The following is a 12,969-nucleotide window of genomic DNA, read 5'->3' as shown; positions in this document are numbered from 1 at the left end:
TTTGCTTCCTGGGATCCCACACTTTGTTCTCCTCCCACCTGGCAGGCTCCTCCCTCAGCGCCCAGGCCTCAGGCCTCGGTCCTCTTCTCCATCTGCACTCAGTCCCTCGGTGCTCTCACTGATTAGATATGATCAATGCTGATAATCTCCAGACTCTTGTGTCCAGCTCCCTACTGGACATCTCCATGTGCACGTCTCATAACTTACATTCAACTTCCAAAGAACTACCTCCAGGTCATCCACCCTCAGCCTTTCCTAAACAATTTGATGACATCTCTATCCTTCAAGTTTCTCTGGCCAAACGTCTTGATGATATCCTTGACTCCTTTTTCTTTTATGACCCACACACAGTTCATTACCAAATCTGGCTCTACCTTCAAAATATAAGCAGAATCTGACCTCGTTTACCACCCACCACCTTGGTGCAAGTCATCACCACCTCCTGCCTGGCTTACTGTAATAGCCTCCTCTCACAGGTCTATTTTCTCTAGTCTGAGTGATGCTGTTAAACACACAGCAGGTCATGTCATTGCTCTACTCAATACCCTGCCTGAAATCGGTTTTCATTTCTCTCAGATTATAAGAGCCAAAATCCTGAAAAGGGCCCGACAAGGACTGGGTGCTGTGTCTGTGGCCCCGCCCACCCCCATCACCTCCCTGGATGCTGGCACTCACTGCTGTGCAGCCACTCTGGCCCCTGCCCACCTCTGCACGTGCCAGGCACCTTCTGCCTCCAGCCTTTGCTCACCATTCCCTTCACCCGAAACACTCTTCCCTCAGCATCTGACTGGCTGACTCCTTTACCTCCGTTAAGTCTGTTCAAATGCCACCTTCCTGATGAGGCCTACCCTGAACACAGGCTTACTTATGTTGTAACACCTTCTCACTGATGGCCCAATTCCCCTTATGCAGCCTGGCCGTCTCCTTTTATCATCTGCTAATACACACCATGGCTCACTGCCTACCATGTTGCCTGATGCATCCCAGGTGCCCAGAACAGTACCGGAGAAGGTGCACGGTAAATATTTGTGGAATAAATGATGACACAAGGGTTAGGAACAGCAAAGGGAGCCGTGATTTTAGGACCTACGGCTGTACTACTGCAGTCAAGTTAGAAATCAGCCTACATTTTCAACTAAAGCAAGGGAAAAGATTCTGAGTTTACAAGTAACTTTCTTGACAATTAAAATGAGTTAATTCAATATAAACTAAATCATTTTCTAAAACAAAATGACCATTTTCTGTTAATGGAGTAAAGAAATGTCAGTGGTTGAATATTCTGACATAATATAACTTTGTTCACTGGTTTTTGAATTTTTGATGTAATATGGTAGTCTGGTAAAAATATGTATGTTATAAAACACCAGTAGTTATGAAACATCTTCAAAATATCCAAATGGAAATGATCGTCTCTCTTCTACATTGGTTGGTCTGCACTTGTTCATAATGTGTACATTCAACCCTTGTGCTGCAGTCTTATACACACCTGTACACTGACCACGATTTCTAATTCTGAATACTTTTGTTTTTTAGTATGTATTTTTTTTTCAATTCATCATTGGGTATGAGTTGTAACTCATTCTGAACTAGATATAATTTATTCTCAGAAGCCAATATAGAAGACAATTTCATTTATTTGTTATTCCCTAGTTTTGACTTTTAATGGCCACTATGAATTTTTGCTCAACTGTTGAAACATTCTTTACTATCTAATGTATAGTTTCAAAAGCTAAAAGCTACATCTGATACCATTCTTCTTAGCATTATCACTAATAGATGACACCTACATTGTTTAAGGCCGGTCATTATTCTTTCCCGCTTAAAAAGAATCATCATGACGAACACTGCAATCACTTTCATGAATGAATGACTAGTTTCTGCCAAATAATATTTGAAACATGTAACATCAGTCATACCAATGACCTTATTTTCACTACAACCCTACAACATTATATTTGCATCCACTTTAAATGTATAAACTTTATATATAATTTCTGTTTAGGCCTTTATTATTCTAAAAGCAAGTCTTGATTCCAAAAATAAAATTTTATAAAGAATACATTATTAGAAAATTCAATTTATATCCTGATTGTAAGGGCTATTCTTTCAGAATTAATGAACTCAGATCCTGATTGAGTATATAATGACAGGCATACAGTCATGAAAACACAGAAGAGGCTTATCATATATGTGTATTTTAAAATTCACATATTACTTAGAGAAATTTTTAAAAATGCAGACTAGCAGAAAGAAAAAAATACAATTAGAAAACGTCATGATGTATTATGAAGACGTACCTGAGTCAGACATTCAGGATTCAGAATCCAGCTCTAGCACTTACCAGCTGTGTTACTTAACCTGCCTGAGCCTTGTCTCTGTGAACAGCACTGGAAGAAGCATCTGAAATACTCTTCCCTCAAACCTTTTCATAGCTTATTCCTTCCTGTTATGGCCTCTGCTCAATGGTAACTTCCAAGCAAGACCTTACTCTGTCTTATTTTTCTTCATAGCATGTGTTACACACAAATCTAAAATTATACTATTCACTTGCTTTTTGTCTGTCTCTCCTATTGGCACATAAATTCTAGGCGGGCGGACTATGTCTGTCTTGTTTATTGCTGTCTCCCCGCTGGCCAGGGTAATGACTGGCACAGTGCAGGTGCTGACAAACATTTGATTTAGTAACGCCACCTGACTAGAAGGGCGCTTGGGAAGATTAGAGAAGGCAACACATGTAAAGCCCACGAACCCCAAATATGACAAACATTCAACAAATAACAGCCATTATTTTAATGTGACTAGTGCTTATTCCAATTACTGTCTGACTAAAGGTACAAACTGCCTACTTCAAGGGACACTGGTATTATAAATGTCTGGTCCAAAGGGTGCTCCTCAAACTTCGGTGCAGCACAGAATCACCTGAAGAGGTGCCGTTTAGACACAGACGTCTGGCCCTCTCCCCAGACTCCCGAGACTGAGGCTCGGCAGGTGGACGACAAGGCCCGCAGGTGCGTGTTGCTGCGGGCTCTCAGGTGCTGCTGGGAGACCGCGCGCTGAGCGCACACATGTGGCACACGGCTGTTAAACACTGAGCATCCACGTATCAAGAGTTCCTTGAATTTTAATTAAATACTTGTGTATGTATAATACTAGTTCAGAAGACAGCAAGTGATTTTAGTACTTAAATTTTATCATCGTATGATTAAATTATTTCTTCATTTCTACACATTACTACATAAAAGCAGCAAATCCCTTAATTGTCACATCAACTATATTTAATTATCAATTAACCCTTCTTTGCATAAGTTAAGAACTAAGTACAATGTTCTTCCATAGAATTCATTCTTAGTTAAAAGATTACTGCCATAATCTCTGAAAGGGCAGAAAGAAGAAAGCTTTCCTTTCCTGTACTACAGAATTCAATGTCTATATCCTTCCCTTTTTTCTAAGGAAAGAATCATCAGATTCTTAAAGGGGCCTCTAACCACAAAAGAGTTAAGAACCAATGCACTGTGTTCTGCACATTTTAGCTGCTGGAACAAAGGTCCTTTGTTCTTAGTTTAAGTGAAAAGTCTTTCATTTTAAGTCAACAACCTATACAACCACCAGCAAATACATTCTAAGCAACCTCAAAAAATTTCTCAGGACCCTGGTGCCAGAGAGAGAGCATCCCTTAATTTAGAACCGCCAATCTCCACCCTCCCCCATCCTGCGTCTCTCCCTCTCCCTCCCCAAGATCCACAAAGCTCCCACCTATATTCTAGAAGACAGTTTTGCAAAATTCTTAATTCCTAACCAACATTGTCTACATGCTTTTCAAGCTACCGATTACTGCATTTCAATTGCTGAAAGGAAAAACACACTAAAATAATCAACTGATTGGCCATTTATTTATTCATCTAAGCTTTTATTGAGCACTCAAGTACCAGGTACTAAGGATGCACTTAATGCAAATCTGCCTGTCGGAGCAGGTGGGTGGCATATCTTGGAGGAGACGAGTTTTAAAGGATGGGTAACTGCTGGCCAGGCATACAGGAGTTCATTCCAAGCAGAGCAAGCAGCTGAACCAAGTGTGTACTTGTTACTTATGTGAGAGGGAGGGGCGAGAGGGAGAGGGAGGAGGGGGGAGAGGGGGAGGGGAGGGGGACAGAGAGAGAGGGAGGGGGAGAGAGAGAGAGAGGGAGAGGGGGAGAGAGGGAGAGGGGGAGAGGGGGAGAGAGGGAGAGAGGGGGAGAGGGGGAGAGAGGGAGAGAGGGAGAGAGGGAGAGAGAGGGAGAGAGGGAGAGAGGGAGAGAGAGGGGGAGAGAGGTGGTGGCGGAGGAGACAGGCAGAAACCAGTCACAGCTAAGAAGCTTTCACTTATCCTGAGGGCAGTAGGGTACCTTTAGGCAACTCTGGGTTGGCTGGAGAGTGAGTAAGCCCCTGTAAATGATGACCACTGACACAGGGTAGGAGCGAGCTGCTGAGATCAGAGAATGAATGAGGGCCTGAGCAAGAACGGCCATGGGGATGGGAGTGAAGGGACAGATTCAAGATACCACAAAGACCAGAGAGAACTCCGTCCCGGTCTGTTAGTGAGGGGAGAGAGGGTCGCAGGCAGGCAGCGAAGCGCTGGCATCCCTGTCACTCACTCTTATACATGTTGAGCCCCAGGTGGCTTCAGGACATCTAAGTGGATGCCCAGTGGGATTCTGAGGCTCAGAAGGCCTATGCCAGAAGTAAAGATTTAGGAGACATCCGCATAGGCAGCTGAAGTCTCAGAGTAGACGAGTTCACACAGAAAAGAAAAAGCAAGCTCCAAACACACCTGCAGAAACTTCTTGGCTTATGAGTTTTGCCGGACAGAATTTAAGGTCCAAACTTGTCTTCTTTACCACTCTATTCCAATGGCTAGCAAAGTGCCTGACATTTAATTATTTACTTTAAAGAATTCAATAATTATTTGTGTGAACAAGTTTATTTCCTTAGGTTTGTTAGGTTGGCAGAATTACCTCACAGACTGTAACCATGGTTAATGTGGACTTAGTTCATCTAGCATTAAGTGATCATTTAAAGGGAAAACTCATTTGTGCTAAGAACACCAAGGGCTGCTGCAGTCCGAAGTCCTGCTTGTCATTCTGGCCCTTGTTTCTACATCCACAGGGAAGCCAGGCAGCGTTAGCGCCAGAATTTCTCAATGGAAGAATAGGCGAGCACAAACCTATCTGACTTGAGAAAGAGCCAGCTGAAGTGCATTTGCAGAGCACTCGGAAAGAAAAGTGAAGTCACTTGGTTCATCGCATGGAAGCAGGGAGAGCCACTCATGGTCCCTACCTGCCACCCCGACACAGCTCTGCTGCAGCCGCGCCCCAGAGCTATCATCCCTGCCTGAGGAGGCCTCGGGCTCACAGCTTTGGAGAGTTCAGAAAACACATTTCTAGTTCCTTCTCTGGCATTCCATTCTGCTGCAATATCCTGACACACATCTGCTACCATATCACTTCACTGCACTTATCAGCATCCAAACTTATTTTATACACTCCTTAACTTGATTCCTCCTTCTTCACTTGACCAGAGAGTCTAGAAGGAACTGGACGAGAAGCCTGACTCTGCTCACCAATAATAAAGCTTTACTTATTTCAAACTTGAATGGTATTTTATTACGAGTTTTCATAATAAGAACTATCGTTTACTCATTCTTTACTTATAGTATCATAAAATTGCAGCCTGTGTATAAAGTTATTTTAATAAGATATTCTTTTTACATGCCAAAGTCAAGATGGAAATTATGGGGTACCTCAATGTCACCCGAAACTTCTCACTTTCCTCCTGTCCCATTCGGCCACTTCACTTCTCTACTGAACACGGATCCCAAATCACACACCTGCCCCATCTGATACCTAAGAAACTAGTAACATCCATGACCCAACCAATGACTGAGGAACACTGCTCGCAGTACTATTTTATCAATACAAATAAGGGAATATTTTGCAAGTAGGGTAGTTTTTGCCTATGAGCCCCAATATAAATACAAACAAATAAAAAATACACAGAAATCCAAGGACCAGAAAGTACACAGAAATTAGCACTGCAGACTCCTCAGACACTAGTTGAGCACCTGCCTCCGTCATTTACTCTACTGTTTTGTGGATGAGAAAGGCTGCACCCATGTGATCCGTGACCACACTTCTGCCATGCTCACTCTCTCTCAGCAGAGGGGCTTGATGACTACCAATGGGTTTTCCAGGCCAGAATGTCTTCAGCAGTTAAACTGCCACTTACTCCTCTAGACCTTAAATAGCTATTGCGAACACAAACATAACCATGGCTTATAAACGGATTGTTTCTACTTCTAGAATCTTTTGTTTTCCCCTTAAAAAAGGGACAATTAAATTGGGGTTTCATTATGTCCCAAAGAAAATTTTCTTTCAGAAGAACCGAAAGAAAACCTGTATTACATAGGTAGAAACTGGAGAATTTGTGCTTTCTCCTCATCTTCCAGAGTTGGCAGTTTTTGTTGGAAAATCCAAATATGAAAACCATGCACTAATGCCACAAGAAGCTAAACAAAACAGACTGTGGACCATGCCCAGGTAGCATGCGTGGTGTAATGGGAAACAGGAAAAGTAGAAGATAAAGTCCCCACTCTATAGCAGCCACACACATGCTATTGGTTCTTCCTCCAAAGCACACCCATGATCCAGTCACCCTTCCCTGCCTCCATCTCACACCTCATTGCCCAGGTGGAAAGCTGTACAACCTTTCAGCTCACCTGCAGTCACAGCCTTCTAACTGATGTGCTGCTCTTCCTTGAACCTGCCAAGGGCATGCCCCTCTCAAGGCCATGTACTTGCCTCTCCCTCTGCCTAGAATGCTCTTCCCATGTAACCATAGAGCTCAATACCCTCAGGTTTTTGTTTAAGCATCACTGTATCAAAGAGGCTGACCCTGATACTCTGTATAAAACAACCCCAACCCTCCTGTCTACAATCCTTCTCTGTTCCTCTTCATAGCATTTATCACCGTCTAACGGGGCGTATATTTATTACTGGTCTCCCCCTACTAGGAAGTAACTTCTTGAGAGCAGGGATTTTTGACTACCTGGTTCATGGCTGTATCCTCTGTGCCTGGCACACAGTAGGTATTCAATAAACATCTGTTTAATGATATTTAATTGATAATTGTTCAAGTTGAATAATCAGACAGGACAACAGTAAATCAATATTTCAAGACAGTTCATAGTTAACTGCTGAGTAGCATGGGCCAGTAATACTCCCCACAGTATACAGCAACATCACTTGAGAGGTCTTCCAAATACACACGCCCAGACCTCACCACAACACCCACCAAACCTCCCCAGGTAGAGTTCCGTGAAAGTGTATGTTTAAACAGCTTCCTAGGTGATTCTTTTTTTTTTTTTAAACTGTGGTAAAATATATATAACATAAAATCTGCTATTTTAACAATTAACAGGTGATTCTATTTTGCAACCCTGTTTACAACTATTGGTATAATATTATGTTAGTTAAGCAGAGGGAGAAGAGCTGAAAGAGGGATTTTAAAAAGCCCCAGGTCATCTCAGAGCGCGGACTGTGGCGCTGAATACAGGTGCACTGTTCACTGGCTGTGAGACTGGGCAAGCCACTTAGCTCTTAGGCTTCCACTCCCGCAAATGAAGGCAACCTCTTTACTCTCTCTCTCCACAGCCACTCCAAACTGCTTCAAGGTTGCTGTGAAGCTAAAATGAAATCAAGTATATAAAGTATCTACTTTGGTGCACATAACTGGCATTAAACTGGAACTTACTGGAATTACTTCCATTGATACAGGAAAATAAATTCCTATTGGCAAAAGCACAAAAGTATGTGAAATTCTGGCCTAAGTGGCTGTAAAAATGTCCCTTCCTCTACTGATAGGGTAGGCATGAAAGAAACCTGTCAGGTGTTCCACAGACAGGATCATACTAGAACAGTGACTCTCGACCTTGAGCGTGCTTTAGAATCACCTGGAGGGCTTGTTTATCACGAGTGGCTGGGCTCACTTTCAGAGTGTCTGATTCAATGATTCTGGGGGTGAGGCCTGATCATTTGCGTTTCTAACAAGTTCCCAGGTGATGCTCAAGCAGTTGGCTATTAGTCAAAGGGTACACAGCTTCAGGTACACAAGACAAATAAGTTCAAGACAAGTAAGATTTACCATACAGGGTAGTACCTACAGTTAACAACACTGTGTTGTATATGTAAAACTTGCTAAGACCGAGATTCTATGTTGAGTGTTATCACAATAATAATAATAAATAAGAGGGAGGGACAAAACTTTTGAAGGTGATGGTTAGGTTTATGGCATTGATGTGGTGATGGTTTCACGGATGTATACTTATCTCCAAACTTACCAAACTGCATACATTAAATATGTACAACTTTTATATGTTGACCATACCTCAATAAAGTGGTAAGAAAAACCACAATGACTTAAAGCATGCATAGCCTAAAAATTTAACTGAGCATATTAGTTCCTTCAGTAAAATTTTTAAAAATCAAAAACTTAAAATAGTTCACTTAAAAAAACCTATAACCAATAACTGCAAATGATTCTTAGAACATTTTAAAAATCAGATAGAAGTCAACTATTATGTTTTAAGTAAAAAAAGAAAAAATTCATGTCACTGGTATCCCAGTGACAAGTAAATTCAATTCTGAAAAGAAATTCAAAGTTAACTCTTAGACTACTCATTGCTTTAAAAGTTAAAATTGAAATAATTACAAAGTGTGGCAGCTTTCTAAGAAAAAGTCTTACCCAACAACTTCTGATAGGTAGATGACAAAAAAGAATACTTACAGGTATGGAGGCATTCCGTCACTGTAGTTGGCTTGATCAGATACCCTTTGCAGATGTAGCAGGTGATGTAAGGATTGAAATCTTTCACCAAGTGCTTCCTTTGGGTAGCCATTCGTGGTTAGCTAGGACTGGTTCTAGTAGTTCAGACAAAGAAGGCTATTAAGTGGATGAAAGTCTGATTGCAGAAGCTGGTGTGGAGTTCCCAACTGGATGTCCTGGGGCATGAGAACTAACATCCAGATTTGGCAGGAGATCGCCGGTCATCACTCCTTTCGGTGGTTCTGCTTTCCCATATCTTCTTCCACAAGAATTTTTAAAAGATGAGGAAAAGGTGTCAAATTCCTCATACAGTAATATCATCATTATATTAGCAGCAAGTGTTACATGGTCCAAATTGGGTGAACAGGTGAATAGAACATTTCCCTCACTGTAACATTAATTTATAAACCTGCTATGATTAATTCAGAATAATGACAAAAGCATCCAATCCTGGAGCTTCAACTACCACCTCTATACAAATGACACCCAAAGCTATTAACTCCAGTTTTGATAGCTTTACCTCTTCAGTAATGCATTTTAACTATCTACTTGACTGCTCTATTAGGGGTTCTTGCCAACACAAGCTAAAAGATTCAAAATTGAAGTCATTATCCTATGAAAACTCTCCCTATTTCCATTTTGTACTCCACCTCTAGTCGGTAACTAAATCAAACTCATGTCCTTTTCCATTCCATCCACAGCTATCCTACTCGGTATTACTTCACCCCCTGCAGCCCCACTTATATTCTACCATGTTTATTTTTTTCTATCATGTTTGGGTCCTCTTCTCAAAGAATGTCAGTGTTTCCGCTTTACTCTGTAACAGAAAAACTTTTAAATTTCTCGGGCTGACCTTAACATACCCTTCAACACTCAGGCAAACTGAAATGATCATTCTTTCCCATAATCCAGTCTGCAGGTTCTATGCCCTTCCTCTCCTGTCTAGAGCCCTAGCCTTCAAAACCCTCTTCCGAGGCTCCCCTCAGTGTAATCTCTCCCTGGATTTTTACCCTTTACTTCTTGAATCCTGTTACATTTTCCTTCCATCTTGATTTATAGTTATATTCGTTCTTTACCTCCTCTATTACAAAGTCTTTAATAGAAACCAGTCACACTTAGTAAATGTATAACCTGAGCAATGTTACTTACCTTTCTCTAAGTCTCAGGTTTTTTCAAACTAAAATGAAAATAATGTCAGCCCCCTACAGTGGTGACGATTCAATGAGACGTATACATAAAGCCAAGCACATTGTAAAAGCTCAATGTCATTAACTATTTCCCCAGAAAAGTTTAGCATGACTTGTCCATATAGTTCTTTCAAAAAAAAAGTTTTAAAGGGTTTTTTTCCTTTTACAACAAACATGTCCTCTTAGAAAATACAACATGAAAAAAGGTGTTGATTTCCTAAAGTATTTCTATAAACAAAAACTTTTCTCCTATCTCCGCTGTTACCTCATAAGTAGGTATAAAGCAACCAGAGAGGTAAAAGCAACATTCCATCTTCTATAGACAATTCGCCACTGACAGTGTGCACGGAATAGGTTCTACCATTAATCATCCCATCCGCTCAGGAAATCGCGTCGAGGATGTAACAGAAAGCGGGCATAGTTATCAGACAGGGGGTCTGGTTTCTGGTTGTCAGCTCTGCGTGACCTTCAGCAAGGCACTTAATATCCGTGCCTGGGTCCTCGCTTCCTCCTCTCTATATTGGGATTAACGGCCCTGCCTTTCCCACAGGTTTGCCACGAAGCTCCAAAGTCAGAGAAAGTCCTCTGAAAGAGGAGCTGCACGGTCCCAACCTGGGGTGGCATTAAGATCGTAAGCCACTGAGCCCTGTCACCAAGACGGTTGAGGGAAGCAAGTAGTTGCAGTGACGGCGCGGGGGCGGGAGGGAACTTTTCCGCGTCCTCCGGCAGGACCCAGCAGCACGGCCCGGGGCGGTCCGAGCACAAGCCGCCCCGCCCGCCTGGCAGGTGCGCGGGCCCGGGCCCGGCGGACGCGCCGCTCGGGCCGGGCCGGGGCTGCGCGGAGGAGGACGCGCAGCCTCTCCCCGGGCCCGGCGCCCGCCGCCCTCTCCGCCCCCGAGCGCCCTGCGCGACTCCGAAGCCCCAGACCTCGGCCCCCCCACCCCCGCCCCCGCCCCCGAGGGGCTCTCCCGGCTCCAGGCGGGGCCGGCCGCGGCAGGTGCCCGGAGGTGCCGCTCCGGCTCCCGGCGCAAACTTGGGCGGGGAGCGCGGGGGCGGCCAGGGTCCCGGCCCCTCGGCCGCTCTGCAGCAGGCCCGGTACCTACCCCGCGGCCGCCGCCGCCGCCGCTCCTCGCCCGCCAGGGCGCCGGCCTCAGAAGGAAGGAAAGTGAAAGAGAAACAGCGCCCGCCGCGGCCTGGCCGGTCCCCGCGCCCCGTCCGCCCTCCCCCTGCAGGCGGGAGCGCGCCGGCTCCGCGGGGCCACTCGGCTCGGGCCCGATAGGGCGCGGCGGGCCTCGGGGCCCAGGGCCGGTGCCGCCTCCAAGGGCAACTCCACCCCCTTCCAACCGCCGGCGCCGCCGGCCGGCCCCGCCCCCGCCACGCCCCCCGCCACCACGCCCGCAGGCCACGCCCGCCGGCCCGCGCGCCCCGCAGGTGCCGCGGCTGCCCCGCCGGCCCTGGCTCCTGGGCGACTCAGAGCTTTAGCCAAATTTGATCTCGGTTCTTCTACTCCTCACCACCAACCCCTCCCGGTTGTTTTCATCATAACAATGTCAGGTATATTCTCCCTGGCGGGTTTACAAGCAATGGTCAGCGTTGAGAATGAGTCACCCTGCGAAATTGCCTACTCAGCTGCGTCTTCCCCAAATCAGTCCCATCTGGGCCGCGGTGGGGACGAAGATGTCCCTTGATCTGCACCTTTTTTAAGAATCACTAAGGAACTTGTTACTGTGGGGTGGGTCTGGAGATCGGGGTTACTGACAACTGTAAGCAAGCGGAGTGTGGTGGGGGTGTTAGTGAAAAGGTAAAGAATCCTTACTGTTTGCAAGGTTCAAAGCAAACAGACAAAAAAATCCCAGCTATCTTTCTTTTGGACTTTGAGGTCTACAAGAGACCGTTCACTGCAAAAAAAATTTACCCAAAAGCATGCATTAAAAGATTCCTCAAAGTCACTCAATCCTATTCTACTGCATTCCACAAACTTACACATTTCTACTACAACCACTATTTTGCTAAACATAAATTACACCTGATTTTTTGCTGCTTAGAAGACTGCAATCCAGTAATCCTAGGATAGCAGGCCAGTCAGTGTGGTCTCCACCAGCAAAACAAAAGTTCAAAAGAACACCCCAAAGCGTATCTGCCAAGGGCAACTTTCAACCTGGCCTGTTAGAGGGAAAGGTGCTGCAGTTACATCATCTCCGCTTCTGGAGAAGTGAGAGCCCTGACGGCTAGGAGTTGACAGTAATGGAGAGGGGGTGGGGGAAAACTAATGCAGAGTATTTGCCTCCAATTGACACGAGTCACCTTACTACCACAGTGGAAATGGTGCTGGTGGCGAACCAACGAACCCAGTGACCACTGATCTAGCAGCACACGAGTGTTCAAAGATCCATTTCAACTTTAAAATGCACCAAGATGTAGACAAGACAGCTTTAAAAATATCCAATTTATAATTAAACTTACGTAGAGTGGTCATAACATTTTTAAATGACCATTTTTAACATCACAGCAGGGGCGATACATTTTCTGAAACAGTTTTCAATGACGACATTTTCATAGTCCTTATAAGAGCCATTTTGCAAAAGTATACACCCCAATTTCCAAGCTGGGATCATCTTCAGTAAGTCCCAGTAGTCACAAGGAGCACAGAAAACAAGTTGGGGTAAAATGACTTTCTAGCTGAAAGATTACTCTCCAGGTCTTTCATCCTGGAAACTAAACCCATCAGAATGTGAAAAGTCACCCTATTTCTACTGTTTTTAAAATATGTAGTGGAAGATGTTACTGTATATACTACAACATATGACTTCGTATTTTCCTAATTTGTATCTGAAGCTATTTTAAATATATTTTTAAAGAATAACACCTAATGAAGTCCAGGGGACTTAAATGTGATTGGTGATTAACAGTAAGTGGGCTTAATCGG

The 12,969-nt window shown here is 44.1% G+C and overlaps 1 protein-coding gene and 1 long non-coding RNA gene across 10 annotated transcripts in view; one reads left to right on the top strand and one right to left on the bottom strand.

Moving 5' to 3' along the window:
- LOC140699360 (uncharacterized) overlaps nucleotides 1–5,587 on the top strand; it is a 49,381-nt gene extending 43,794 nt beyond the window's left edge. The window contains exon 6 of the long non-coding RNA XR_012077491.1: nucleotides 5,143–5,587. This is a non-coding gene — a long non-coding RNA (uncharacterized lncRNA). The remainder of the gene's footprint in view (nucleotides 1–5,142) is intronic.
- Nucleotides 1–12,969, bottom strand: part of PCGF5 (polycomb group ring finger 5) — a 114,206-nt gene that overhangs the window by 56,316 nt on the left and 44,921 nt on the right. For 2 of the 9 annotated variants that reach the window (XM_072971586.1, XM_072971594.1), the window contains exons 1-2: nucleotides 11,147–11,364; nucleotides 8,818–9,112 (exon numbers count right to left, since the gene is read on the bottom strand). In XM_072971586.1, the coding sequence (XP_072827687.1) occupies nucleotides 8,818–8,929 (112 nt within the window). In that variant the 5' untranslated portion in view covers nucleotides 8,930–9,112; nucleotides 11,147–11,364. Of the gene's footprint in view, nucleotides 1–8,817; nucleotides 9,116–10,005; nucleotides 10,274–10,308; nucleotides 10,726–11,146; nucleotides 11,365–12,969 lie in introns of those variants that run through there. The other 7 variants (XM_072971587.1, XM_072971591.1, XM_072971592.1 and 4 more) reach the window with 7 other exon arrangements.

Source organism: Vicugna pacos, chromosome 11 (assembly GCF_048564905.1).
Source record: "Vicugna pacos chromosome 11, VicPac4, whole genome shotgun sequence".
Lineage (NCBI taxonomy): Eukaryota > Metazoa > Chordata > Mammalia > Artiodactyla > Camelidae > Vicugna > Vicugna pacos.
The sequence above is the reverse complement of the archived record's forward strand: the minus strand, read 5'-3'. Positions and strand labels throughout refer to the sequence as shown.